At 38.9% G+C, this 25,723-nt stretch overlaps 3 protein-coding genes across 3 annotated transcripts in view; 2 read left to right on the forward strand and 1 right to left on the reverse strand.

Moving 5' to 3' along the window:
• Window positions 1-7,656, reverse strand: part of LOC149068295 (uncharacterized) — a 42,398-nt gene extending 34,742 nt beyond the window's left edge. Inside the window, exon 1 of the mRNA XM_089251742.1 lies at window positions 7,402-7,656. The gene's annotated coding sequence lies outside the window, so the exon portion shown is untranslated. The remainder of the gene's footprint in view (window positions 1-7,401) is intronic.
• A 15,398-nt stretch (window positions 7,657-23,054) lies between these two features.
• LOC149068296 (uncharacterized) lies at window positions 23,055-23,507 on the forward strand. The gene has a single exon (XM_089251921.1). It carries the CDS (start codon window positions 23,055-23,057, stop codon window positions 23,505-23,507), a length of 453 nt encoding a protein of 150 aa, XP_089108047.1.
• Window positions 23,508-23,586: 79 nt separating this feature from the next.
• On the forward strand, window positions 23,587-24,015 carry LOC149068297 (uncharacterized). Its single transcript, XM_089251922.1, has one exon. The coding sequence runs from the start codon at window positions 23,587-23,589 to the stop codon at window positions 24,013-24,015; it is 429 nt and encodes a 142-aa protein (XP_089108048.1).
• Window positions 24,016-25,723: the final 1,708 nt, after the last annotated feature.

Below are 25,723 nucleotides of genomic sequence, written 5' to 3' on the forward strand. Positions count from 1 at the left end.
AGTGGCTCTGTCATCATGTGAAGCTGAATATATGTCCCTTACAGAAGCTACCAGAGAAGCAATTCATCTGAAAGAACTGATAAATGAATTGGGACTGAATCAAAGCCAGATAATTATATATAATGACAATAAATCAGCAAACAATATGTCAAGAAATCCAATTGTTAGTTCAAAATCGAAACATATTAACATCCAAGAACATTTTATTCGAGAAAAGGTGGCATCTGGTGATGTATCAGTGAAGTACAAGCCCACTGAAGAAATGGAAGCAGATATTTTGACAAAAAGTTTAACACCTCAAAAATTGTTTATGTTTCAAAAAATGTTAGGACTCAATTGACTCTTTGGTGTGAGGGGGAGTATTGTTAATCTAGTAGTCAACCAATAGTATTTCACTTAATCTTGTTCACCCCTCAGAGTGTGTATTATGTTACATATGTGTGGCAACGTTCTTTTTGTTTACCTTTTGTAGTTTTGTATTCTCTTTGTCTTTCCTTACGAAGGCACTACCATTTTTCCTGTCTAAATAAAATATTTGAAGTTACTTTAGGTTATGGGCCCAGCACGCTTCCACTGCGCAACCAGAGGTCAGTGGATTGAAACCACGCTCTGCTACCATGGGTACAATCAAAGCTATTTCTCCTTTTTGGTTTTTAACAAGAGCTTCATTCCTTTTGAAAATGCCACAGGCTTTTGGCACTTGTGGCATCAAAATCTTGTTTCTTTTTCACTTGATGCTTTTGTATGCTGAAACCGGTGGTGTGGTTTCCCTTTTCCATAAAATGCATCTTCAGGTTGCCTTTCAGACTTGGAATGCGAGCTCCTTGCTTCACTTTCCTCAATTATCTTTATTTTCAGGTCTTCTGGTCGTGGCAATTCATCTCTGCACTCTATTGCAATCCGAAAGTTCCAGAATGATTCTGGAAGACTGTATAACATCATTACACACAGCAGCTCATCATGGATTGTAACATCCATATCTATCAATTTGTCTACAGTGTCCATAAATGCACTGAGATGCTCTCTTGCACCAGCTTCCTCTTGCATCTTTAATAATATCAATTTTTTTAACAAAGTTGCTTTTCTTGCAGGACCAGAACTTTGATAGATACCTTTTAGTGTATCCCATATATCTTTGGATGTAACACAATTTTTTACTTGTTTCAGTTCTGTAGGGCTGATGATAAGCAACAAATCAGATCTTGCCTCTAGATCTTTGTCAAGCCATTTTTGTCTCTCCTCATCTTCAGCTGGTTCTGTGATTTTCCCATTCACATAATCCCACAGTTTACTTTTAATAAGTAAAGCTTGTGCCTGAACCTTCCAGGTGTCATAGTTTTCTTTGGATAGTGGCTGTATACAACTTGAAACTCTGGTGGTTTCCATTTTAATATATTTATTCAAACTCACTAACTTGCATTAAGCAAGAACTGGGCCCATAACCTAAAGTAACTTCAAATATTTCTTGTCATACCTTCTGTGTTTAGGGTCATAAAAGAATACCAGGATATTATTTCTAAGGGCCTCAACCTAAAATTTTCCAATGGTAGGCCTACCTTGGGTAACGAGGGAATGGGTAACATCATTTTCTATCAAACCTACCCGTGCCGAGATAGGCCTGTTCTTGGAGTTTTTGTGGGAAACTGGACTCAGTAAGACACAAATATGTTGCTTAAAATGCAACACAATATCAGACGGCATGAAAAAGTCCCTTTCCGATGGTGTTTGGTTCTATGGGTGTGGTAAGTGTGGATCCCAGAAAACGATTCAGAACAGGGTCATGGTTCAGCAGCAACTAATTGAATCTTCATGAGATTCTGTTGCTTACCTATCTGATGATGTGAGGTGAAAGCTCCGGTGCTATAGCAGCAAAATCCTTTTTTGTCCCATCTGCCATCTTGACCGACTGGAGGCAATTTATCAATAATGAAATTATTCTTGATCGCATTGAGCTCAAGTTGGAGAAAATAGATGGTACAGGGAAGATTGTAGAGATAGATGAGTCAAAGTTTGGGAAGAGGAAATATAATAGAGGTCACGGGTTGGATGATCGGTGCATTTTTGGTGGGATAGAGAGGGGTTCAGGAAAGCTGTTTTTGGTAGTCATTCATGACAGACATGCAAAAACACCCCTAGGGGAAGGGTAGGTAAAACTGATTTTTTTTTTAAACCAGGTTTTTCTGGTTTAAATAGCATTAACATTAAAAACAATAAAATTTCTGAAAAATCATTCAAACTTCTAATAATTGATTAAAATAAAATGTTTATTAATGTAATTAATGCTATTCCCATACTAATTAATCAATAAATATTTCTTACATTTTGACAATAACCAACTTTTGCAATTTAATTATTTTTTGCTTAACTCAGTGGATTGCTTCGTGTTTGAAAATTCTTTCAATGTTGTTATTAATCATATATATAATATAAAGATGTTTTCTCCAGTTACTTTCAGTATGCTTAATTAGGAAGCTATTTTGCAAAAACTATAATAAAAATTAGGTGAGCATAATATATTTAATGAAGCATAAATAATGCAGATTAATTGGCAATGATTTACGATATACAGGGTGATTATAACTAAGGTTCTGATTTCAAAACACTGTAGAAAAAAGAAACTATTCTCAGTATGGCTTCAAAATTTACATGAATATTCCTGAAGCAATGAAATTTTAAATAGCAAAGGGGGAAAAATATAAAAAATTTAAAATTAACGACACTGCACTCATCCAACATGTGGGAAATTTGCTCGCAGAATGGAAATGATAGCCAGTCAGGGCAAAATGATAACTTAATTAGCATTGCACGATTTCATAATTCATGGAAACATTACAAAAATGAAGTAATTGAATAAATAAAACAACTTATTTAAGAAATGTCAAATATGGTGTCCACTGTTTTCTGCCTATGAGATGAAAGCACAAAAATGCTTGTTCAACAACAGATCAGAGTGTGCCATGGTCATGATGTGGATGAGTTTGCAATTCGACCACTACACATAACATTTTGGGGTACCCCCAAAGCCAAAAGTTGCAAGGGTTAAGGTCAGGTGAACTGACGGCCATGTGTCATGTCATCCTGTTATTGTCAAAATGGTTCTTCAGTAGCTGCTTTGCTGGTATTGCAATGTGCATCTTGATAAAAGTTGTACTATCCACACACTGATGTTGTTGAAGTGCCGAAATGATGTGGTTACACAAAATGGTATTATCCTGCTGGACAAGCACAGCATCATCTACGTGCACATTTTGCACTTTTTTCTTTTGCCAAAGAAAATTCCATTGCTTCAGGAGTATCCATGCAAATTTTCAAGTCATTCTGACCAGTAGCTCTTATTGTATAGTTTGGAGAATCAAAACTTAAATTATAATCACCCTGCATATAGCTGATTATTTTTCGTAAATCTGTTACTACTATACAGTAATACCTTGATTAAATGGGTTTAATGGTGAAAGTATAAAAAAAAAAAAAATTATTGAATATTAAGACTGGGTAATATACAGTATGAGTTATGAGTTGTGCTACTTCTTATGGGAAAGAAAATGAAAATTTATGTGAGGTAATGTGCAGCTACTAGTACATTGGTCCTTGTCCTTTAGGAACAGCTGGTGTCTATTAGATTGTAAGACCACTTGCCCCTAGCAAGATTGGTGTCACTACTGTTGTTGCTTCTTTGTGAAAGAAAAAAACACACTTTTATGAGACTTTTTGGAAAAAACCACTTATACCGCCTTACACCATTTAAAGATATACCATCAGAATATCCCCAAGAATATAAAATGTGGTAAGAATGAAAACTTTTGGCTAATAATGAACCAATATGATATTTTTCAAGGACAAAAATTATATTTAGGCCACTTTTTGATTTGATTTTTGAAAAACCACTTGGTTTAAACCAAACAACCCTAGCTAGGGGTGATCAAGACGTGGATAGAGAAGGGGACAACAATTCATTCCGATTGCTGGAAGGCCCATCTAGAAAAGTGGCTACAACCATTTGAAAGTTAACCACAGCGTTGATTTTGTCGACACCGAAACAGGGTGTCACACCAACACCATTGAGAGCACTTGATGATACATTAAAATAATGCAATAGGCAGGCAGATTTTAAATTTTATTTGGCCATGGTTTTTGTTTCAGCAGGCATGTGTAGATAAAAGAATTGATAGATTCAATGCAGGGGTGGCTTGTGAAAAAGATGTGACTGCAAGCGCTCCCTTGAAAATTTCAAGTAATTAATTTAATAATTCACATGGATTTTGCACTAACTCAATACCATTGAATTTCTCTTTTTTTCAAATGAATTTGTTAAATTAGAAAAAAAAAAAATTTCAAAAGGCAATGATAAAAAAAGTGTCCCGTAAAGTACAGGTCATATGGTCAAGGTTTAGCAGAGCTTTCCATGTTCTTCTTTCCTCTTCAGGCACTTTCCATCCTGCAGCCAAACAAGATACCCTTATTACTAAGAAACACGAGAGAAAGGAGATAGTTAACACAAATTATTCATTTTGGCAGCGAAAAAAACTTTACTGCAGATATTGATGCTGCCATCTATCAGCTATCTTTTAAATCTGTTGTATGGACATACAAATATTGTGAAAAATAATTCGATAAACAAAAATTATCAAATGCAGTGCAATACTTTACTAATTGTAAATGGTACATGTGCTCAGGGCCAGAAATGGGGGGGGGGGGGGAGAGAGAGCAGAAGAAAGGGTGATTGCCTCAGGTGAAAAAGATTTAGGCGTGGCAAGCTTTAGGGGGAAAACAAAGAACACCATTATATAAAATTATCAAATTTTAAATTGGTGGGGGGTGGCAAAAATCTTAGTTATGGCCCTGCATGTACTTGACTACATATTATCACCGATAGATGGCAGTATATTTTTTGGAAATCTGCACCCCCCAAAATATCCGACTACGAGCCGCCACTGATTCAATGCCTTTTTGGAGATAGGGATGTCAAATGAGAAGATTTCAAAGTATCCTTCTAGACAATTATAAGCTTTCCAGCTACTGTTGCTTCATTTATTTATGCAAATATTTAATTTAAACTAGAGAATTATTTTTTACCCAGAAATCACAGGAGAATATTTATTTTTTACATGGCATACTTACAGATCACTTAAGTGACGCGCGACACAGTTCCAGAGCAATTAAGATGCCCGTGACACATTTCTAGAGCACTTGAGTGACGCAGATACATTTCCAGATCACTTGAAGAATCCGCTGAACATTTATAGATTACTAAAGCGCCACTGTAGAGGACATATCAATAGGAAGAATGTTAGTTTGAGAGCACACAAAAAGTAAGGAAAGTTTTTCCTCATGTTTGGCATACCAAGTAAGTTCCCATTAAGAATATTTCATACTTTCATAAAGGGTGGTTGATGACTCGCGAGTACTTGATCAACACTTCGATTAAACACCCTGTAAAGATTACAATTTTGCAGATTTCAGGCATTCAAAGTTGCCCTCAGGGATGCTCTTAGTTCGATAAGCACATGCAGCTTTTGTGACAGGTTGCTCTTAGCTATATGAACCCATGGCTCGCAAGAAAAATGTGGCCCCTGAGGTTATCTGATGTGGCCCATCACATCAAACATAATTATGTAAAAATGAACTGAGTCCCACATTCATAGATCACTCAAGTGACCCATGGCACAGTTTCAAAACACTTAAGCAGTCCATGGCATATTTAGAGATCCCCTTATGTGACATGTGGCAGTTTTAGAGCATTTAAGCAGTCCCCAGTGCAGTTCTACATCACTCAAGTTACCCGCGGCACATTCCCAGATTACCTTAAATGATCCACAGCATAATTACGGATCACTTGAGTGACACGCAGCACAGTTCCAGACATGGGCAGAGATACGGGGGCATTACCTTCCCCCCCCCCCCCCAGCATCAAAGGTAAGTTGACTGATCTAATGCATATATGTATAGATGAATTGATATCATCATCATCATGCCCCCAGCAATAATGGTTGTGCCTATCTATCTATCTCTGCCTATGGTTCCAGAACACTTCAGCTACCCAGACACATTTCCAGATTACTTGAACGATCTGCTGAACATTTAGAGATCACTAAAGTGGCTTCTGTAGAAGGCGTATCAATAGGAAAAATGTTAGTTCAAGTGTCCACAAACTAGTGAAAGTTTTTTTCTCATTTTCGGCACACTCAGTAAAGATGCCATTAAGATTATTTCATATTTCCATAAAGGATTGTTGATGACGTAAGCATCATTCAACCCCCCCCCCTACCTGCTTCCCCCTTGTCATTTTTAAAAAAGTCAGCTAACCCGAACCCCCCCAATCGACATCGATGCTGACGTAATACTTGAATGACCCCTTATTTGTAATGGCACACACACATAGATGCATTGTAATCCAGATCGCCAAGAGCACTGTAAGTCACCAAGGCAGGCATAATGATGCTAGGTTAATATAATTTTTTTAGGTTTTTCATTCCAGGTGGCGCTAGTAATGCTAGGCTATTCAAATGGTGTCTGCTTGTATAATAGTATTTGAAATAACTTTATTTCGTTTTCTGTTGTCTAAACATGTCATTGTCTTGGATTATGTTTCCGTCAGGCAGGGCCGTCTTAAGAACATCATGGGGGGGGGGGGCCCTGGGCCAAGTGATTTTTCTGAGGCCCTACCTGGAAAATTCTTGAAAAATTCAACTACTCATTTTTTTTTCGAGGTCCCTCTTTTCTTAAAGTGCTCGGATGAGCCCATGCATTTAGACGGCACTGCCGTCAGGTTGTATTTTTCTGATATATTTATTCTTATTATTTTTTGTAACGTCTGCCCTTCCATTTTCAGTGTCGTAAAGAAATATAATTATTTTAGTTCACTATTATTTTAGCGTCTGATACCCGGTTCGGTTTATTTTTTAAAGGGTCCAGGTTTTCTTTTTTTTTATGGGGAAAACTTATTTTTACAACCAGAGAAGGACCAGTTTATTTAAGAGGGAATTCCCAAAAGAGTCTGGCCACCCAGAGAAACTTATGCCCGGATCGATTTATTATTTCAAAGAGTCCGGGTTTCATTTTCTTCATACTGAGAACATTTATTTGTAATATTATTGTTGGTTTCCACTTTTCTTGTTTTCTACTCTGGTTTTTTTTTTTTGGCGTCCGGAGTCAGTCACGGCCTTAGCTCTCCTCGGGCTGTCTGACGTGTTTGGCGCCGAAAAAAAAAAAAGTCGCCAAGGGATCTGCATTATACTGCATCTGTCCCTTTTTTCGGTGTCTGTAGCGTCAGTTCGGCCTTGGCGACTTCGTCGGACGTTCGGCACCGAAAGAAAACAGTCGTCAAAATCGCTAAAACTGCGAAATTTCCAATGTTTTGTTTCTATATATATATATATATCTCATGACAAAGGCGTTTCTTACCTCTTCCTGTATAAATACTTAGGAAACGAGCAACAGAAACATAGATCAATAGCGACTAATTTCCATTCACTGATTTATTGCGTTAGAAGTTTTTGAGAAATAGCGGTGAAATATATACTGTATATCACTGATAAAAAGTTCATTCAAGCTGGTAAAGTTCCCAAATGTCAACAAAACATAACTTCAACAAAAAGGATGCACAACAGAGAGAAAAACGCACGTGTTTTCTTTTTTATTTCTATGAGTGACGTCATTAATTTTCTTCTCTCATTCCTGCACTGACCATATGGTGATAAAAATACGGGACATTGCTGAAATTGAAAGCAGCCATTGTTAAGGAGCCCGTATTCCCCCTGGAGCTAATTTCGCAAATGCACCGCGATTACACGATTTCAGGCAATATCGCACGATCTGTTGTGCGCTTTCGGTCACAAGGTGTCTTCGTTATGTAATTACTGGAATGTATTCTGAAAGATTAACACTCTGTATGCCAAACAAAATTGTTCATTTTAATTCCCGTAAGGGAAGGATTAAAATTCCGTGGTTAATGGTAGCGAGTGATGAAGGTGGTAATAAATTTCGAAAGAAAATTTCTCAAAGTATATTTGCCTTTGGTGATAAACAGTTTTAGGACCTTTCGCGTCAACCGAATTTGTGTAGGTGATAGTGTATGGAACTGCAAACCAGTGATGGTAATCTCTTCCAGCAAAATTTCCCTCAAAAATTTCAATTTTGACTAAATTTTTCCCATGCATTCCGAAAAATGTGCTGCCATCTAGCCGGAAAAATACGTAATCAAGTATTTTACAATAGAAAAGTATTGCACTGCATTAATTTCTTCATTTTTTCAAAAAATTCTTTTGTTTCATACGCTCAAAATTTTCCACAAATGCTAAGAAATTTCCCACTTGGGCAAATGTTGGCCAATTTTTCCCACGAGTTACCATCACTGCTGCAAACCAAGGTTCGAAACCAAAACCGCTTGAAAGATTACTGCATTACTCTTAATGCAGCTTTGTTCGAAACAAAACTTTAGTCAGAGAAACACAGTAGTTTTGATCCATTTTTTGTGCACGAGCACTACAGATATGATTACGAGCAAGTAGTGGTGTCGCAATTGCACATGCGTGGCGCTGATGATCAAAAGTAGTGTTTCTGTGACTATGTGCTATATGTCAGCCTCGCCATTAGGGGCAGCATACGAGACTTCTCACCCGGACGGCAGGTAAGCTTGAGCCGCCCCTGCCCATAGCGTGTCGAAATGCATAAGAAATCTTTTAGTATTTCCCTTTCGTTTGTTCTTATTAAAAAATTACTTCCTTCCTCAATAAATTTAATTTTATGTTTTGGTGGACATATGGGGGGTGACAAGTTAAAACTCAGCAACGGGTGTCACCAGACCTTGCTACGCCACTCTGAGGTCGTGTACAAAATTTTAAAATTTCAGTATTTATTCTCCTGTGAATTTCTCCCCCCATTAGTTACGTAATGGAAATTAGGATACTTTTGCGGCTACCTGCCAGCATTCAAAGACAGTGTGTTTAAGACACTGTCTTATACGGCGTAAATTCACCTTGTTCCTACAAGATTATGAATGCTCATTTTTTTTTAAATCGTTAAGGATTTTCCTGGAAAACGCCTTTTCAAATTGTAAAACATTTTTCGAGACCGTTCAAAAAAAAAAACGAATCTAAAAACTACCTTGAATATCCAGTTTTTTTCATCCAGTTGCTATGTGGTAGTCACCGGTTCGCATGGGAAAAATCACGGGTGTGTAGACAGAATCGGCTTTTTGGGAGGGGCACAAGGATTTTTTCCACAGAAATTGTGGGTCACTAGCACTCAAAAAGAATTTTAAATTAACAGATAGTGTAAGAATGTATTTTTTCCCCAATATTTTTAACTGTACAAAAACATTTTTATCTTGGTGGTGGTGGGGGCACGGGCCCTCCATAGCTCTATCTAATGCCTAGTGTCGTCTGCAACAATTTGGAAACAGTTTCTGGACACTGGACCCATATCGAGACCACCTGGACAAGGTCGTCGAAGAGCCACGACGACCAATGAGGATCGTTATTTAGCACTTTCAGCTCGGCGCCACAGGACTGTTACAGCACCACAACTCTCACGTGAGCTGCATTCTGCCACTGGAACTCGAGTTTCACGGTTTACTGTTGCCCGAAGGCTTCATGAGAGAGGGCTTTATGCCAGAAGACCCGATGTTTGCGCCCCGCTAACTACAGCACACAAGAGAGCGAGTTTAGCATGGTGCAGAAAACATCAACCTTGGACCAGACTTCAGTGGAGAACCGTGCTCTTCACAGATGAGTCGAGATTCAGCCTGGACACTGATTCCCGTTGTACACTCCTTTGGAGAGAGCCTGGTACCCGATACCATCCCTCCCACCCCAGGAAAATGGACCACTCTATGGTGTCGGAGGTGTCATGGTCTAGGCACCCCTCCATGTGTTTGGCAGAGGGTCCGTGACTGCCAGGAGGTATAGAGCCCTATGTTCGACTTTTCAGAGGGGCAGTTGGCCCTCGGTTCCTGTTCATGGATGACAACGCTTGTCAACATCGGGTTCACCTGGTCAACAAAAAGTGAGGATATTCGGCGTATGGATTGGCCAGCCAGATCTCCTGACCCAAACCCTATAGAACATGTCTGGGACGCTCTTGGGAGGGCAATTGCATCTCACCACCCCCCTCCGAGAACCATCCCGGAACTGAAAACTGCGTTGCTGCAGGAGTGGGAGGGACCGATTGCCACAGGGACTCAGCTGCCTCGTGCTAACACCCCCTAGAGATAAGAAAGCCTGCCGCTGTGACGGACCCGGGTTCGAGCCCCACCGTCGCCACAGTGGTGGTCCGCTGAAGTTGGTTTTCTGTGGTTCCCAACCTCGAGCCGATCTCCCCGTTAAAAAGTCTCGCCACAGAGAGCAACAGTCCTACAAACAGTACAAATATTCAGTCACTACACATCACTCACTTCTGAGATATAGATGGCAGCACTGAAAAATCATACACAAAACTAGATAAGCACTCAGACTGTTAGCTACACACACTTACACTTCCGGCGCAACTCACTAGGTAGTAAATTGCCTATGGCAATAGACCTGAGTTGTGCTCGGTTTGGAAAAAGAAAAGATAAAGCTTCCACACTGATGTCGTGACGTCACGGAGTGGAGGCTCATCACGAAGATGACAGTTTTTCTTCTTTCGCAATATTTATGTGTTGCAATTCTATCAAACCTAATTTTTTTTTACAGATTTCTGAAGTTTATTTATGAACTATCGAGGTTATTTTGTAAACAATGAAATCGGTTGTTTCAGCGCAAAAATTCTTTTCATTAATTTATTTTGAAAAAAGTATCTGCTCTTAATTTCAACTTATTACCTTATGAAAAAAAATAGAGTTCAAAACTTTCGCATTTCACTGAAAATACAACCTTCTTCCTCTCTCATTCCGAATGGTTCAGAAAAATATTCCATAAATATAAAAAAGTTTTGTTTTTAAAAGTAGACAGAAATTAATTTTTTTTTATCTGAATAAAGATGAAACATAAACACCTTTCTATAGCTTTTAACAGTTGAACTTCTAATTTCGAAATAACACAAGGAAACAAAAAAAATCACAACTGCACATAATAAACATTTTATACATTTATTCCAAAAAAAAATTAAATACTTACAGAAAAAATTTTTACAGCTTATTTTCTCAGTGTCAAGTTTTCTTCTCCTACTTTTATCTACTTTTTGCATAACCAAATCATCATTAACTTTTTTACAGTAATTTTTGATAAAGATGTTAGTAGATGAGCGAATTACCATTTTCATTACGTCATCTTGTGTGTGCCCATTGCCACAAACATCAAATTCAAGGTATTTTACGGAAAGAATCAAATTATAAATAGTGATTTCAGAAACAACAGATCTCTGATTCATCACTTTAAGAAAAGTACTCACATATTCATTTGACAACAATTTGCAAACAATTAGGTAATTATATTTTATAATAGTAACAATTTCTTCACAGGGATACTTCAAACCTCCCCGGTCCATACTTTTTATCAGAATGTGAGCATCAATGCATGGCATGTTATCATTCAATAACATATGGAATTTACAAAATTCACATTTAACACGTGTCAAAACTGAATGTGCACAATATCCTCCAATATACACTAAAATCGGCAATAATTTCTTTAGATCAGCTACCTCTTCATCTTTTACAACTATATGAAAATTATCTGATGCATTTTCAATAGGGATTTCATAAAAAACGTCAACACTATGCAATTCATCCAGCTTAATTTGCATATTTCCATGTTTATTAGATTTTATTAGTAATGGGAGTAAGCTATGAACTCTGAGTTTACTTTCTGTCTCAAAAACTTGTGTCACTGAAATATTGTATTGCGAACCAGAAAGTTGTCTATAATGACCAAACCGATCTTCCAAAGAATCTGTTTGGAATTTTCCAGTTAAAATACATTTCATACCTAACTCATTTCTGCAATAAGAAACTATTTCGAGAATGGCATGAGTAGAATGCATCAGAGCAGTGTGTGTTTCTTTTGTGAGACGGCCAGTGTCAGAGTGAAATTTGTCCCACGTGTCCAACCAATTCAGAAAATTATTCAAGAATAAAACCTTCTCGTCCTCAGACGAATCAGTTAAGGGTTCTTGAAAAACATTGTTTTAATTTTCCTTTGAACACAGACCGAACATTGACTATATCCCACCACTTACATATAATATTGATAAATTCTGATGTTGTTCCATAGTTCAATAATCCATAAATTGGACCAGCAATGCTAAGTCCTTCAATGATGACATGGTTGAAAATTTTTAAGACTAACTTAACATTCTGACGTTCCAAATTTGAAGGCCAAAGAGATTTTGCAGTTAGTGTATGACAATATTTAAGTGTTGCTAGATTCTTCTCCAAACAATTTTCTCAATGTTGCAAATGAAGCACATTTTAGACTCCCTAACACCCCCTTCTCAAAATATGGATAATATACTGCAATTTCATTATTTTTCTGATTGATCCAGTTACTTCGAATACATTTCAAAATATGCACAACATCTACAATAAAAAACAATGGTCTGGAGATATCAATAGGATGTTGATACACAATACTAAGCTTTGCAGGATTAGCGAAAAAAGAAACAGCTTTCCGATTTATGGCATTATTGTCAGTAGAAATGCAAAAAACAACAAAACCCAGTTTTTCCAATCCTATTATTAATTTATGAATGAATGAGTGAAGCAACTCTGCAGATATTTTTTTGAGGGGCAATACATGTACAACATCTTTATAAATAGAAGTGACATTTTGAACCATAAATATGTAAGCTGTAAAAGCTACTCCTTCATTATTAAGCGACATTCCCATAACATTTCCCCCTTTAAAGTCAAGATACGGTTTGAGATGAATTTCATCCATTAGTAGCACAACTTTTTTGTCTGCGTCATTCAAGTAATGAACTTTACTTTTCATATACAGGAGCAATTGGTCATCAGATTGCTCTACATAGAAACTGACAATATAATTAGAACTTAATCGTTGAATTGTTTGCGGATGAGGAACTACTAAAAATGAACTACTATATAGAAATCTGTATGCATGGGGAGATATTGAGTGCAAAAGTAAACACAAAATTATAAAATCTGTAGAATACTTACGACGATTTTTAGTACACTTGATCAAATTGATCTGTTCTTTAACAAAAGATATTATTTGTTTGTCTTTGACATACTCCTGCAGTTCATTCAAGATATCCTCGCACACACTGAATAAGTGATTAAGTCTGTCACCATCAAAGTCATTTATATTTATAGCGCATTTCAAAACATCTTCAAGATCATGTACATTACGTGTTAAAAATGGAAATGTAAACTTACCCAGTTTTGTGAGTTTCACATTTTTATGAAAAAAATTCACATTAAGGTTTTTATTGACTACTACTGAAAATTTTATACTGGGATAGGGCTCCTCAGCAACATAAATGAATATTATCAAATTATCCTTGGTGATTTGTGTCCATGTTGCTTCCATTTTTATCGAACACTTCTTCAATTCATCTAAAGTTGAAAAACAGAATTTTTTTTATACTCCTTTTCAGATATCAAACTTTTTGCAATGACTGAAGATAGAATATGATTTTTGATCCTCTGCTTTTTTGATGCAGGATCCTCTCGTTGGCTTGTCTTTGTTGACAGGTATTTTGGCAGCCCAGGAAATATATGCGGTATCGCTCCATCTTTCAAATTTGGATGAGGCAACTTGGCGCTAATTTTCTGTCCTGTCTTTTCATCGTAAGCTTCAGTAGTATGATGTATTAACCTAGTTTTAACTCCACCTAGTATTAACTCAGTGGAATCAAAATGCAATTCACAAACCTGCAAAAAAAAAAAAAAAAAAAAAAAAAAAAAATTAGCCTACTAGAAAAAACAAATTTTCATTGTTGTTCTCTGCACAATTCAAAGCATAAAGCTTCCACTCACACACACAATTTAACTTTTTTTTTTATTCTTTAAATTTCACAATTTAACTGACATCTTGACAGTTTTTTAAAAAAATTTATACAAGATATACGGAAGACTGGATGTTGTGAAGATATTTATTATTTGAGATGTTAATTTTTTAAGGAAGGAAAAAACTCATCTCTGCCTCTACCGGGAGTCGAACCCGGGTCCCTCGATTGCCGGACGAGTGCTCTGGCCGCTAAGCTACAGAGGAGATAGAGATTTTCCTTCACTAGAGCGTATATATGCCGAACGGAACCGTGCAATGGACGGTGAAACCGATCAGCTAATAGCTCATGGACGACGAGCCACCAGAGGGCTATATATATGACATGAATGTCGCTCTCCACTTGTTAATACAAGATATACGGAAGACTGGATGTTGTGAAGATATTTATTATTTGAGATGTTAATTTTTTAAGGAAGGAAAAAACTCATCTCTGCCTCTACCGGGAGTCGGAGGACCCGGGTTCGACTCCCGGTAGAGGCAGAGATGAGTTTTTTCCTTCCTTAAAAAATTAACATCTCAAATAATAAATATCTTCACAACATCCAGTCTTCCGTATATCTTGTATTAACAAGTGGAGAGCGACATTCATGTCAAAAAAATTTATCATTCATGGAACACTTTTTTGAAACACATTTCTCATATACGTCATGAAATGTCATTAACTTATTTAGATAAAAAACAAATTAGATTAAGCTGATTATTATATTAAATTATTAAATATTATTATAGATAAGTTATTATTACAGATATTATTATAGATAAGTTATTATTACAGATATTATAGATAAGTTATTATTACAGATATTATAGATAAGTTATTATTACAGATATTATAGATAAGTTATTATTACAGATATTATAGATAAGTTATTACAGATATTATAGATAAGTTATTATTACAGATATTATTACAGCTTAATTATTATTATAGTTTAATTATTGTTATAAGATTAATTATTAAAGAGTACTAAAAAAGTTTATAATTTCATATCCTGCAACTGATATAAAACCCTACAATTCCAGTTATTTATCATGAATACAAATTTCTCTGAAATTCAATAAAAGTTATATTACATTAAAGTTAATTAAAAACTGTTTTTACCATAAACAATAAAATATATATAGACTTAATACACTTACTCTTGAACATTTTGTAACAGTGAAGTCTTTCCTTGGTATAGCTGTCAGTCATTTTCCGAGATAGTCTTCCTTTTTGGGAAATCTGAAGAGGGATACCTTCGGTCCATTCTCGTAATTTCCTCGACAACCCGTTACGTAACATTTATAAGGCATCAGTAATTAAAAATGAACAGAAAGATAACATGAAAATAAATCTTAAGAAGGTGAAACCAACACTAAAAATATTAATATCAACAGTCAAAACACGTGCCTCTCTCTACTGGCTTATCGTTTCTCTCATCGTTATCTTGGTTTTACAGGTCTCACTATTGGCCTCCACCTGGCTACGCCACTAGCTGTGACGTCATCAGTGTGGAGGCTTTCTTATCTATTGGGGGTGTTGCTTGTGCCCAGTATGCCATCGCGCTTTGCGACCTGTCTGACTGAGGGGCCCATACCCCATATTAGACTCATTTTCGGTTCGATCTCGCAACGTGGATTTTGGCATTCCTGCAATGATGAGCTTTACTGACAATCATGCGTGCGTACTGTGACTTTTAATTTTGCTCACAAGTGCATATGAATAGGGAATCAGAAGATAAATGTCTGAGAGAGAGGGAGATAATCTCATTTGCTTTAAATTTAATCAGAAGATATTGTTGATAGATTAAGATTTTCTTAGTGAAATGGAAAATCAATCAGAAGGGAATTTATAGTGATTTATTAGTAAATATATGAATGTGTGCCTCTAACTTTTAATTACAGTGGATCCTGCTTACAACGTTTTTCAACAAAACTGTCATAAAAAAAGTTGTAAGCAGAAAAACACTTTAAACAGGAAATCTTAATGAGAATTGCTTATTGTTAAGACCACGAAAATAAGTCATACCAAGCAGGGTTGTCAAATTTGCTCCCCGGGTAGATACCCATTTTCCTCCTGGGCTGGGTTCTTTAGCCTAAAAAACCCAATTTTTTTTGGGGGGGGGGGGAAATTGTTTTTGAAAAAAATTTGCCGCTTTCAGGTTAAAATTTTATTTCGAGGTTAGTTTATGTATTCCAAAAATTGCTGCATAACCTTTTTTTATGTCAGCATTTAGGTATGAGATTCACATATTAAAATATGTTACAAGAAACTGCAAGCAGAAAATGTAACCATGGACCTTAATTTAACAAATATACCAGATATGTAATATGTGATAAGCATATCCACAGAAATTATAGCTTATTTATAATACACAATAATTTTTCACACACACTCACAAATCCTCTTTTATAAATAAATTGAAGCCTCTGTGAAGAAGTAAAAAAATGCATGTAAACTGAATTTTCATTCAAAAAATATTTACATGTTTGTATTACTTTTTTGTATAAGTTTTATACAGTTACAGACTTTCATAACTGAAATATCAAGAGACAAAAATAACATTATCTCATAACGAAAAGAAAATAACTTTGTGGGATTCTTGAATTGAACATCGGTAACGAACACCTTCAAGTGAAACAGAACAAAAAGTATAATTTTCTCTGAAAATAATCCCTAGCTTGATTTTTCAAGATGCTTGTAATATAAGCCCAACCCCAAAAATTTGCCTGTTAAAATCATCAGCCAAATGAAGGCATTCTGCAGGTCTGTTGCTATATACATGACAGGTTTTCTCATATAAAGTGATATTTATATACAATAATGTTATTGACATTTGTATTTAATGATAATTCAAGTTATTCAGTAGTTTTAAGTTCCCAAAAAATGGCAAATTTGAACAAGTGGAAAACACCTCTAGAGTAATGAATCCTAAGAATGACTGCTATCTCCTCCTTTTAACCACATTTTTTAATTATTACTGCTCTTTTAAAAATATTTCAGAATTTAATTTAATGAAGCAGGGATATTCTTCAACGGTGAGGACTTCACGAAAAAGAGAAGCACCTGACTTTAGCTCCTGAAAGTTTAGGTTCGATTAAAAAACTATATATGGTTCTGGTTACATAGCTAAAGGTTTTATTTTTGACAGATCAGGACGCTTTTGGATACATTTTCTTCAGGGTTTGAAAAAAAATTCAGGCACCATCCCGATTTCTCAGAATTTTCATTATCCAAATTCATTCATTTTACCACAAACAATTTTCTTGCTATAGTTCTGCATGCAACTCAAGGTTAAGATACAATTATGCAGAAGTGGGTGTGTTTGTGTGTGAACAATTATTCCCTTCTAGTATGATCAATTTTATTGATCAAATACATAGTTTAACATGTACCAAAAATGTATATTTAGACACATGATATACACATGAAGGATGTACATACATGTTTATATTGGATATTTTGAGGTTGTGGAAAAAGGAAATGAAATTCTCCCCATTTTGCCCAAAAACTCTTTTTTAGAAAAACATGCCCAGGCTGGGTTTTTTACAGCCCTGGTCCCAATCTAAATAGGAACGTCAAAAGCGGGATCGACTGTATATTTGTTTTATTATTACATGTGCTAGATTACATGTCAAATTCTCAGTGTTAATGGGCTTCTTTTTAGAAATGAATTATATACTTGATTCACAGAGATACCTCCTCCTCCTCCTACCCCGAACATGGCCTGCCGCTGTCTCAATGAAGAGAAATAAGCAGGAAATTAAAGACCTGGGGCATGCTGGAAAAAATTTCATAGAGATACCAAAGAATTATGGGGAGGGAACCACATACCTTTTTTCTAGATAATTTTTTTTCCGAGAGGGACCCACTTTCACTCACAAAAGACCCAGATTTTTTGAATAAACTGGGTCCCGGGACCCAGGTTAGAGAACAGTACCATATCTGCAGATTCATTCAGCTATCTATGGATAGCAAAGGTAATGAAGAACCTGTGCCAATGGATGTGGTATTGCTATTGAGGCAGTTTGATGACAGTCCGTTAACTCTTCACTGAATTGCTGCTGCTATAGATGAAAATCCTATTCTGGTGGATGTCAAGAAATACATCCGCATGGTTGGCCAAAGGATGTCAGAAATGAGTTTCATCCATTCTGGCTCAGTTGACATGAACTCTCTGTAGACCAAGGTGTGATATTTAAGTGGAACTAGATTTTTTTATACTCGCTTTAGACGATTCATCTTGAATGAACTTCATGGTAGCCACCAAGGAATGTCAGCAGTTAAAGATACGTCATGTTCAAGTGTGTGGTGGCCGAGAACTGATAGACAGAGTATCTTGTTCCCTTGTGTGTGTCATGTCAAGAAAATGCATCAATGCTTCCTACCAAACATGTTCCTTGCCTAGTGATCACAGTTCCACGGGGCAGAATACATATTGATCATGCTGATCCAGTGGAAGGCCATACACTTCTCATTGATGCAGCTTCGAAGTGGATAGAAGCGATTGCTGTGCCCTCAACTTCTTTAGTTACTACTGATTCTGTATTGCATAACTTGTTTTCTCATTTTGGGCTTCCAAAAAGCATAGTGTCTGACAATAGGCCATCATTCACTAGTGAAGAATTTTCTTTATTTTTATGTATACATAGTCATAGTATTGTACATATTCGAACAGCCCCCTACCATCCGAACTGAAATGGATTGGCTGAACAAGAAGTGAGAACTGTCAAGGCTGGGTTAGCAAAGAATAAGTTTGGTTCTTTCAAAGAGAGATTGGAAAGAGTACGCTTCGACTTACATAAAACACCTCTTGATTCTTAAGGTGTTGTTCCAGTGATGACCATGGAAGGCAGTTGAGATCACGTTTGGACTCTATTCAACAAGAGAAAAACAATATTCCAGTTGATCCTAGTCTGGACCTAATGGTGGACTGGACCACAACCACCGAAATCAACAGCGAAGTAGACCCCCCCGGATGTAAACGACATCAAACATAATAAAAAGGACTGGTTCAGCAGACGACCCTTCAACATAGGCAAAGCTAACTAGCTTTGGTTGATTATCATTGAAAAGATAGGTTTCGGCCAAAACCATAAATTCAGAATCCCCCTCAGGAAAAGAATGGACATGAGAGAGCTGATAGCGGGAATAATTTCGAAGGCTACTAGCAACGGTGAATCTGGAAGGACTGCAAGTACACCCGCTGAAGGCAGTGGGATCTTTGTGCGGAAAAAGCTTAACTTCTCAGAGATTTCAAAGTCACTAGAAGAGGAAGATGACCCGGAAACTGGGGGCAGGAAATCTGTCAATTCCGAAAATGCATCAAATAACGAGCTCATAGTTACTGAAAACCCCTCACCATCCAGTAATAAAATATTCGAGTCAAACAGTCTACTCTAGATTCTCTCGCAGCTTACCGCCCATGAATCCAACGGAGAGATATCTCCATGCGTATCTCCCACCCATCTGGGACCCTCAACTCGAACCCAACTAGGTAAGGTCACCCAAGAAGACAGCAGACGCAACTACCCAAGCAGACCCTGAAGTTTCGAAGACAAGCGAAGGCACACAAACTGAGTCCAAGATCCTCTCCCAGGGGCCCACGATTGAGAGTACAAGCCTGCCATGAACAAGGGGATCCTGGCGAAGGACCAAAACGGGAAGCAACAGGGAAAAGAACCACCTCAAGTAACTAAGCCTAGGAACAAACAACCGGGACAGGCAACTACACGGGAAGAAATTGAAACAACACCTAACACCAACTGGGACGTGCTAGGCGCAAAACCCAAAAGACCGCAACAGTGCGGAAGCAACCGAAACACCCAAACCGGACCAGAATGCAGAAGGGGAACCGCGAACGAACTTGACTCTGGATTAGAATGCCAAAACAAGAAAGATAGGCGACAAACTTCAAGAGAATCTCAGCAAGAAAACTCAGAAGCTGAATCGGAAGTCAACAGGATCTCCTCAGACACCGAAGGAGGAGAAATCGTGGAGGAAGGAGGAAATGCAGAAGGGTTCTTGGCAACATCTATAACGAAACCGAATATCAAAAAGAGAGTTAGATGGGCAGAGTACTCCAGGACGGCCACCAGCACAACCGAGAGTGAGAACCCAAGTAAGGAATTGAGTGGGATTCAACAGAGACTCCTGGACCTGGCAACCCCAAAAGAACCGAGAAAAAGAGGACAACTCTCATATGAAAGAAAGGACTCCTTTTCTTCGTGTCCAGTATACATCAAACATACAGATAAACACACAAGGTTCCTAAAGAACAGGATTTGACGGGAGGAAGTAATTACAAAACAGCCACAGAGTACCGGATACAGAAAACCTCACCCACCAGAGAGGCAACCAAAGTTCCAAAGACAAGGAGGAGACCCCCCCCCCCCCAAAGTGGAGATGGAGAACCGAACGAACAATCCACAGAGTCAACAGCCGGAAGTGGTCCAAGATGGAAACGAAAGTGAACCACAGGCCAACGACCACACAGAGAACTAACACAGATGAGAAAAGATCTGTGTCATGGGACAAGTTCAAAGGACATGGGAGTTACGAGCCCACTATCACCGTTCATCTCGCGAAGAACTTCAGGAAGGAAAGTGAACACCAGGAGAAAGCCCATCACACCCGAGTCGTCTCCTACAGGAATAGGAATTGAAAGAGCGAGCTCTCAACCTAAACCAGGCGCAAGATACCTTCCAGCGAATTACAAATTCAACTATCTCAGCAGATTACAAAATAGGTTCAAAGAAATTGAACATCCTTTAATTTAACAGCGACAAAGGTAGAACCGCAACGAGCTTGATTGCAACAAGGCCAAGTTAGAGGAATACCTGGGGACTAGGTACAATGGCTATCAAAGAGTGGTAAAGCTGCCATTCTCACTATCAATAGACGCATCCAAGGTGCAACAGCCAATGTTAAACAAAACAGCTTAACGATTAAGACTGCCCTCGGTAACCAAGAAATTTTGATCTCTACAGCCTACTCCTCCCCATATGAAAACCTTCAACACACCATTGACGAAATCCGAGAAACGACCAGGAGTGCAGGGAAAACCCCACTGCTAATCGGAGGCGACTTTAACGGGCCACATACCGCCTTCGGCTATAAATGTATCAAACCAAGAGGCACCAAACTCCTAGACTTCTTTAGGTCTGAAAACCTAATGATTCTCAACAACGGCGACCCAACATTCCAATACGAGCACGCAGAAGGCAGCCCTGATGTCATCCTAATCAATGAAGCCATGCCACCCAATATTCTTGATTGGAAAGTCCAAGACGAAGTGAAGCTCAGTAAGCAGTAATCGGAGGCGACTTTAACGGGCCACATACCGCCTTCGGCTATAAATATATCAAACCAAGAGGCACCAAACTCCTAGACTTCTTAAGGTCTGAAAACCTAATGATTCTCAACAACGGCGACCCAACATTCCAATACGAGCACGCAGAGGGCAGCCCTGATGTCACCCTAATCAATGCAGCCATGCCACCCAATATTCGTGATTGGAAAGTCCAAGACGAAGTGAAGCTCAGTAAGCACAGATATATCATCATAACAATAGATGATATGCCGAATTCCATCCACACAGTTAGATACTCAAATTCAACAAGGAGAATAAGCAACTTCCTCAGACGGTTCAAGCCTCATGCTCAATCCCTCACACAAGACTTCAAACGAGCCGACAGCGAAGAGGAGTTGGAAAAAACAGTACAGGAGATGTTCGTAACCATAAAAAACATCGGTGACAACACACTTTGTGTTAATGGTGAAATAAAAAAGGACATTACTCCACGGTGGAATACTGATTTAGACATCCAGCACAAAAAGGTCAGAGCTCACAAGAAAAGGGCCAGCAAAGCAACAAAAGCAAACTATGGGAAATCTTCTGCAAAGCCAGAGCTCTCTATACCAAAGCCATCAAAAAAGCAAGAAGGGACAACTGGAGGAAGTTCTGCTCTCTCTCTCTCTCTCCGAGGCATCAGATCCCTTCGGAATACCCTACAAGACAACCGTTAAAAGGAAGTCACATACCCCCCAAATTCTTTTGGACCCGGCAAGCAACGACACCATTGCTACAGCAGCGAGGAAACAACTGGAGATACTCTTCCTGGAAGACAATAATTTGACAGTATCCATAGTCCAAAACACCTTCTCCCACCACAACAACTGTAACCTGGTTGAAAAAGAAATCTCAAAATCCGAAATCTTCAGGATAATCTACAAACTTAAAGACAAAAAGTCGTCAGGCCATGATAACATAAGTAACCAACTCTCTGCTAAAAGCATTCTCTAAAAAATTCCCCAACCTTCTCCATAAAATGTTCAATAAATGCCTGGATCTGGGAATCTTCCCCAAGCACTTCAAGACAGGAAAGGTAATCCTCATCCTGAAGAAGGACAGAGACCCCACCGACATCAAGTCTTACCACCCAATCCAACTCCTGCCGACAATTGGGAAAGCCCTTGAGAAAGTTCTTATGCAGAGGCTGTCATTCCACACAGAGACCAGCAACTGGTGGAGCAATGAACAGTATGGGTTCAGGCCAGGGCGCTCAACAGAACTCACACTCGTAGACCTTAAAGAATATATACAATGCAAACAGGCAGCCGAGTTCGACACCATCCTCCTATCATTGGACATCCAAGGTGCATTTGACAACCTCCAGCACTGCACCATCGTAGACAGAATAAAGGATATGCGATCTCTTCCAAACTCGCAAAAATCACGTGCAACATCCTGAAGGACAGGAAGGCAGCTCTGCTAACAGCCAACGGTCTTATCACTCACCGCAGAGGTGAGGCTACGAGAGGCTGCCCACAGGGATCCTGTTCCAGTCCCACAATGTGGAATGCAGCCCTGGACCCTCTCCTCAAAATGCAATGGCCGGAGCACGCAAAAGTCCAGGCGTTCGCAGATGACCTTGCCGTGATCGTCTCAGGACGTACAATTAAGAGCACAAGGGACCTCGCAGTAAAAGTTCTGGAAAAAAATCGACACCTGGCTAGCTGACCACGAACTAAAGTTGGCAGCGGACAAGTCAAAGTACATGTGAATAACATGCAAGATACCGGGTATACTAAAATTTAACAGCACACCTGTCAAAAGGGTCAAAATAATGAAATTCCTTGGTATCCACCTCGACCCAGTTTTCTCCTTTGCCGAATACGTTTGCAAACAGGCAGAAAAGGCCAATAAGATCCTACCAAAGCTGCTTGCATGTGCAGGGACGAACTGGAGAATTAACAGCAAGATGAGATGCACCCTGTACATTACGGTCATCCAGCGGATTCTGGCATATGCATCACCAGTCTGGGGCAGGAAACTCACGAAGGCGGTACAAGCGAAACTTGACTCTCCCCAAAGAGGTTTCCTGCTTCACATCACCAAGGCCTACAGCATGACCCCAACTAACGTCCTCCAAACGATTACGGGATTCCCACCACTGAGTCTCTGGATCGAGCATGAGGCTAAAGTGGGTCTGCTAACCAGATTGAAACGTGATGTGGACAACCTTAAATCACTGCAATTTCAACAGCACAAAACTGGTTGGTCAGACCACCCCCGCTAACAAGCCGAGGAGTAACCAAATTTCATTAGTTCAAGACAATGACCTGGAACCCATCGAAATCTACTCTGATGGTTCCAAAATGGACGAAGGGACCGCGGCGGCCTACATCGTAACCGAGAACAACACCATCACTCACAAATGGTCAGCCAAACTCAATAACGAGTCCACGGTCTATCAAGCTGAACTCTTAGCCATTCTGGAAGCCACCAAGAAAGCAGCAACGCTCCACAATGCAGGCGTCAAGATCCGAACGGATCCACTTTCCTCGCTGCATGCAATCTTGGACCCTTTGTCAAAATCAGAAACCTCTAGAGAAATCAGAGCACAACTATGCAACCACCCGAAGATCAAACTATCGTGGGTCAAGGCACACGAAGGGACCTGGGGTAACGAGGAGGCTGACTCGCTTGCCAAACAAGCGACCAAACATCAGGAAGTAGACGTCCATCTCCCGTTCCCCGGCTCCTGGGTAAAATCAAGGTTCAAGCGGGAGATGATCCAGAAATGAAAAACCAGATGGGAAAAAAAGAAAACTGGTAGAAAAATCCATGAGCTCCTGCCAAGGGTTAAAATAGAAGACCAGTACTGGACCAGAGGGATGACTATTCTTTTCTGAGCACGGGACCTTCCCGACATACCTTGAGCAATTTAAGATCATCAGCAGTGTCATGTGCAAATGCAGCAAAAGAGGCTCTCCAATGCATTGCGCAACAGAGTGCCCTCTCACAAAAACACCGCCCTTTGGAGTCCCATCAGAAGCAAACACTACAGTCTTGATGCGACAACTGCTGAAATCCACTGCATGCACCAAAAAAATCGACCAGATAATTACCCGTATTGAGCAGAACCAGGAAATTTTCATTCCAAGAGAAGCGAGGGGGCAGCGAATCAGAACAAGGAGATCCCCATAAGTGGACTCAATCGACTCGGGACAACAACCTACCACGACTGCACCATGCCCACAGAGAGGCAGAACACTGCAAATGGTCACGCGCAGTTGCTCACGAAGCAACACAAATACCATCCCTTAACAGAAGGTTCAGGGCAAGCTGCTCACCTTCTTCTGCCAATTTTTAGTATCATGCAGTTGTAAACAATTCCCAAATTTTGTATTTCCTGAATCTTGTGTTTTTTATCAATGTATATTTCCATTTTTTCGAAAATGCTAACTTCTTGTTCAATTGTCACTTGTACGCATCATATACTGGGAAATTTCTGAATATGCCTTGTAAATAATATGTCTCTCACGCAACTTTTTGAGAAAACTTTTTGAACATGTTTTAATTTTTTGAATCCTTTGCAATATTTGTCTTGTAATATGTCTGTAAATAATTTGTTTCTCACGCAACTTCTTGAGAAAACTTTTTGAATATGTTTAAATTTTTTGAATCCATTGCAATATTTGTCTATGCCTGAGCATCCCTTCGCTTCCTGCAACATGTTTTCTTAAACTTGGTTTTGTACCCCATTGCATATTGTGTATACTGTGAATATTTTGTTTATTTTATGCCCCACCCTGCACGGTGTGAAATTGGCAATCGGAATATACATGTAACATAAAATTTGAACCTGCCACAACATTCTCTGGCAAACTTCTGCCTCCATCTTTATAATGTTCTGTGCACTTTTGTATATGTAAATTTCTCTGATCAAAAACGAGATTCCCAGCAACAGGCGTTGCAGCAGCTTGTTCATTCTCGTCTGAATATAAAGCATTCTGAGCAGGTATGAGCATTTTACTCCCCCCCACCCCCAAGTGACTAGGTGCAAAAAAGAGGCAAAGACCCAAAAAAAGAGGCCCAGAGCCCAAAAAAGACACTTGAAATGTCCATTTTAAGGAGGTTCACTACAAAAATCGAAACGAGGTGCAAAAAGAGGCAGAAAGCCCAAAAAAGACACCAGAAAGTACCCTCTATAGAGTGAGCACACTTTTACTCTCTTTAGGTACTGCGGATGCAGGCAAATCACTGGCCAAGTAAGCAGTGGCCCAGCTCCTGGGCTGACCACATGATCAGCGGAGGGTTCAACAGAGCCACCTTTCCAAATGAGCAGTGGCCCAGCACCTGGGCTGGCTACATAATCAACGAAGGGCTCAACAGAGCCACCTAGCTAAGCGAGAAGTGGCCCAGCACCTGGGCTGGCCACATAGTCAACGAAAGGCTCAACAGAGCCACCTAGCCAAGCGAGAAGTGGTCGAGCACCTGGGCTGGCCACGT

The sequence above is a fragment of the Pholcus phalangioides genome, unplaced genomic scaffold (assembly GCF_987345545.1).
Source record: "Pholcus phalangioides strain wild (caught in Gottingen) unplaced genomic scaffold, Ppha-v1.0 ptg000027l_1, whole genome shotgun sequence".
Classification (NCBI taxonomy): Eukaryota; Metazoa; Arthropoda; class Arachnida; order Araneae; family Pholcidae; genus Pholcus; species Pholcus phalangioides.

Bases quoted from the DNA above. Each gene is read 5' to 3' on its own strand.
- LOC149068296 (XM_089251921.1), top strand. From the start codon at position 23,055: ATGAAATTCCTTGGTATCCACCTCGACCCAGTTTTCTCCTTTGCCGAA.
- LOC149068297 (XM_089251922.1), top strand. From the start codon at position 23,587: ATGGACGAAGGGACCGCGGCGGCCTACATCGTAACCGAGAACAACACC.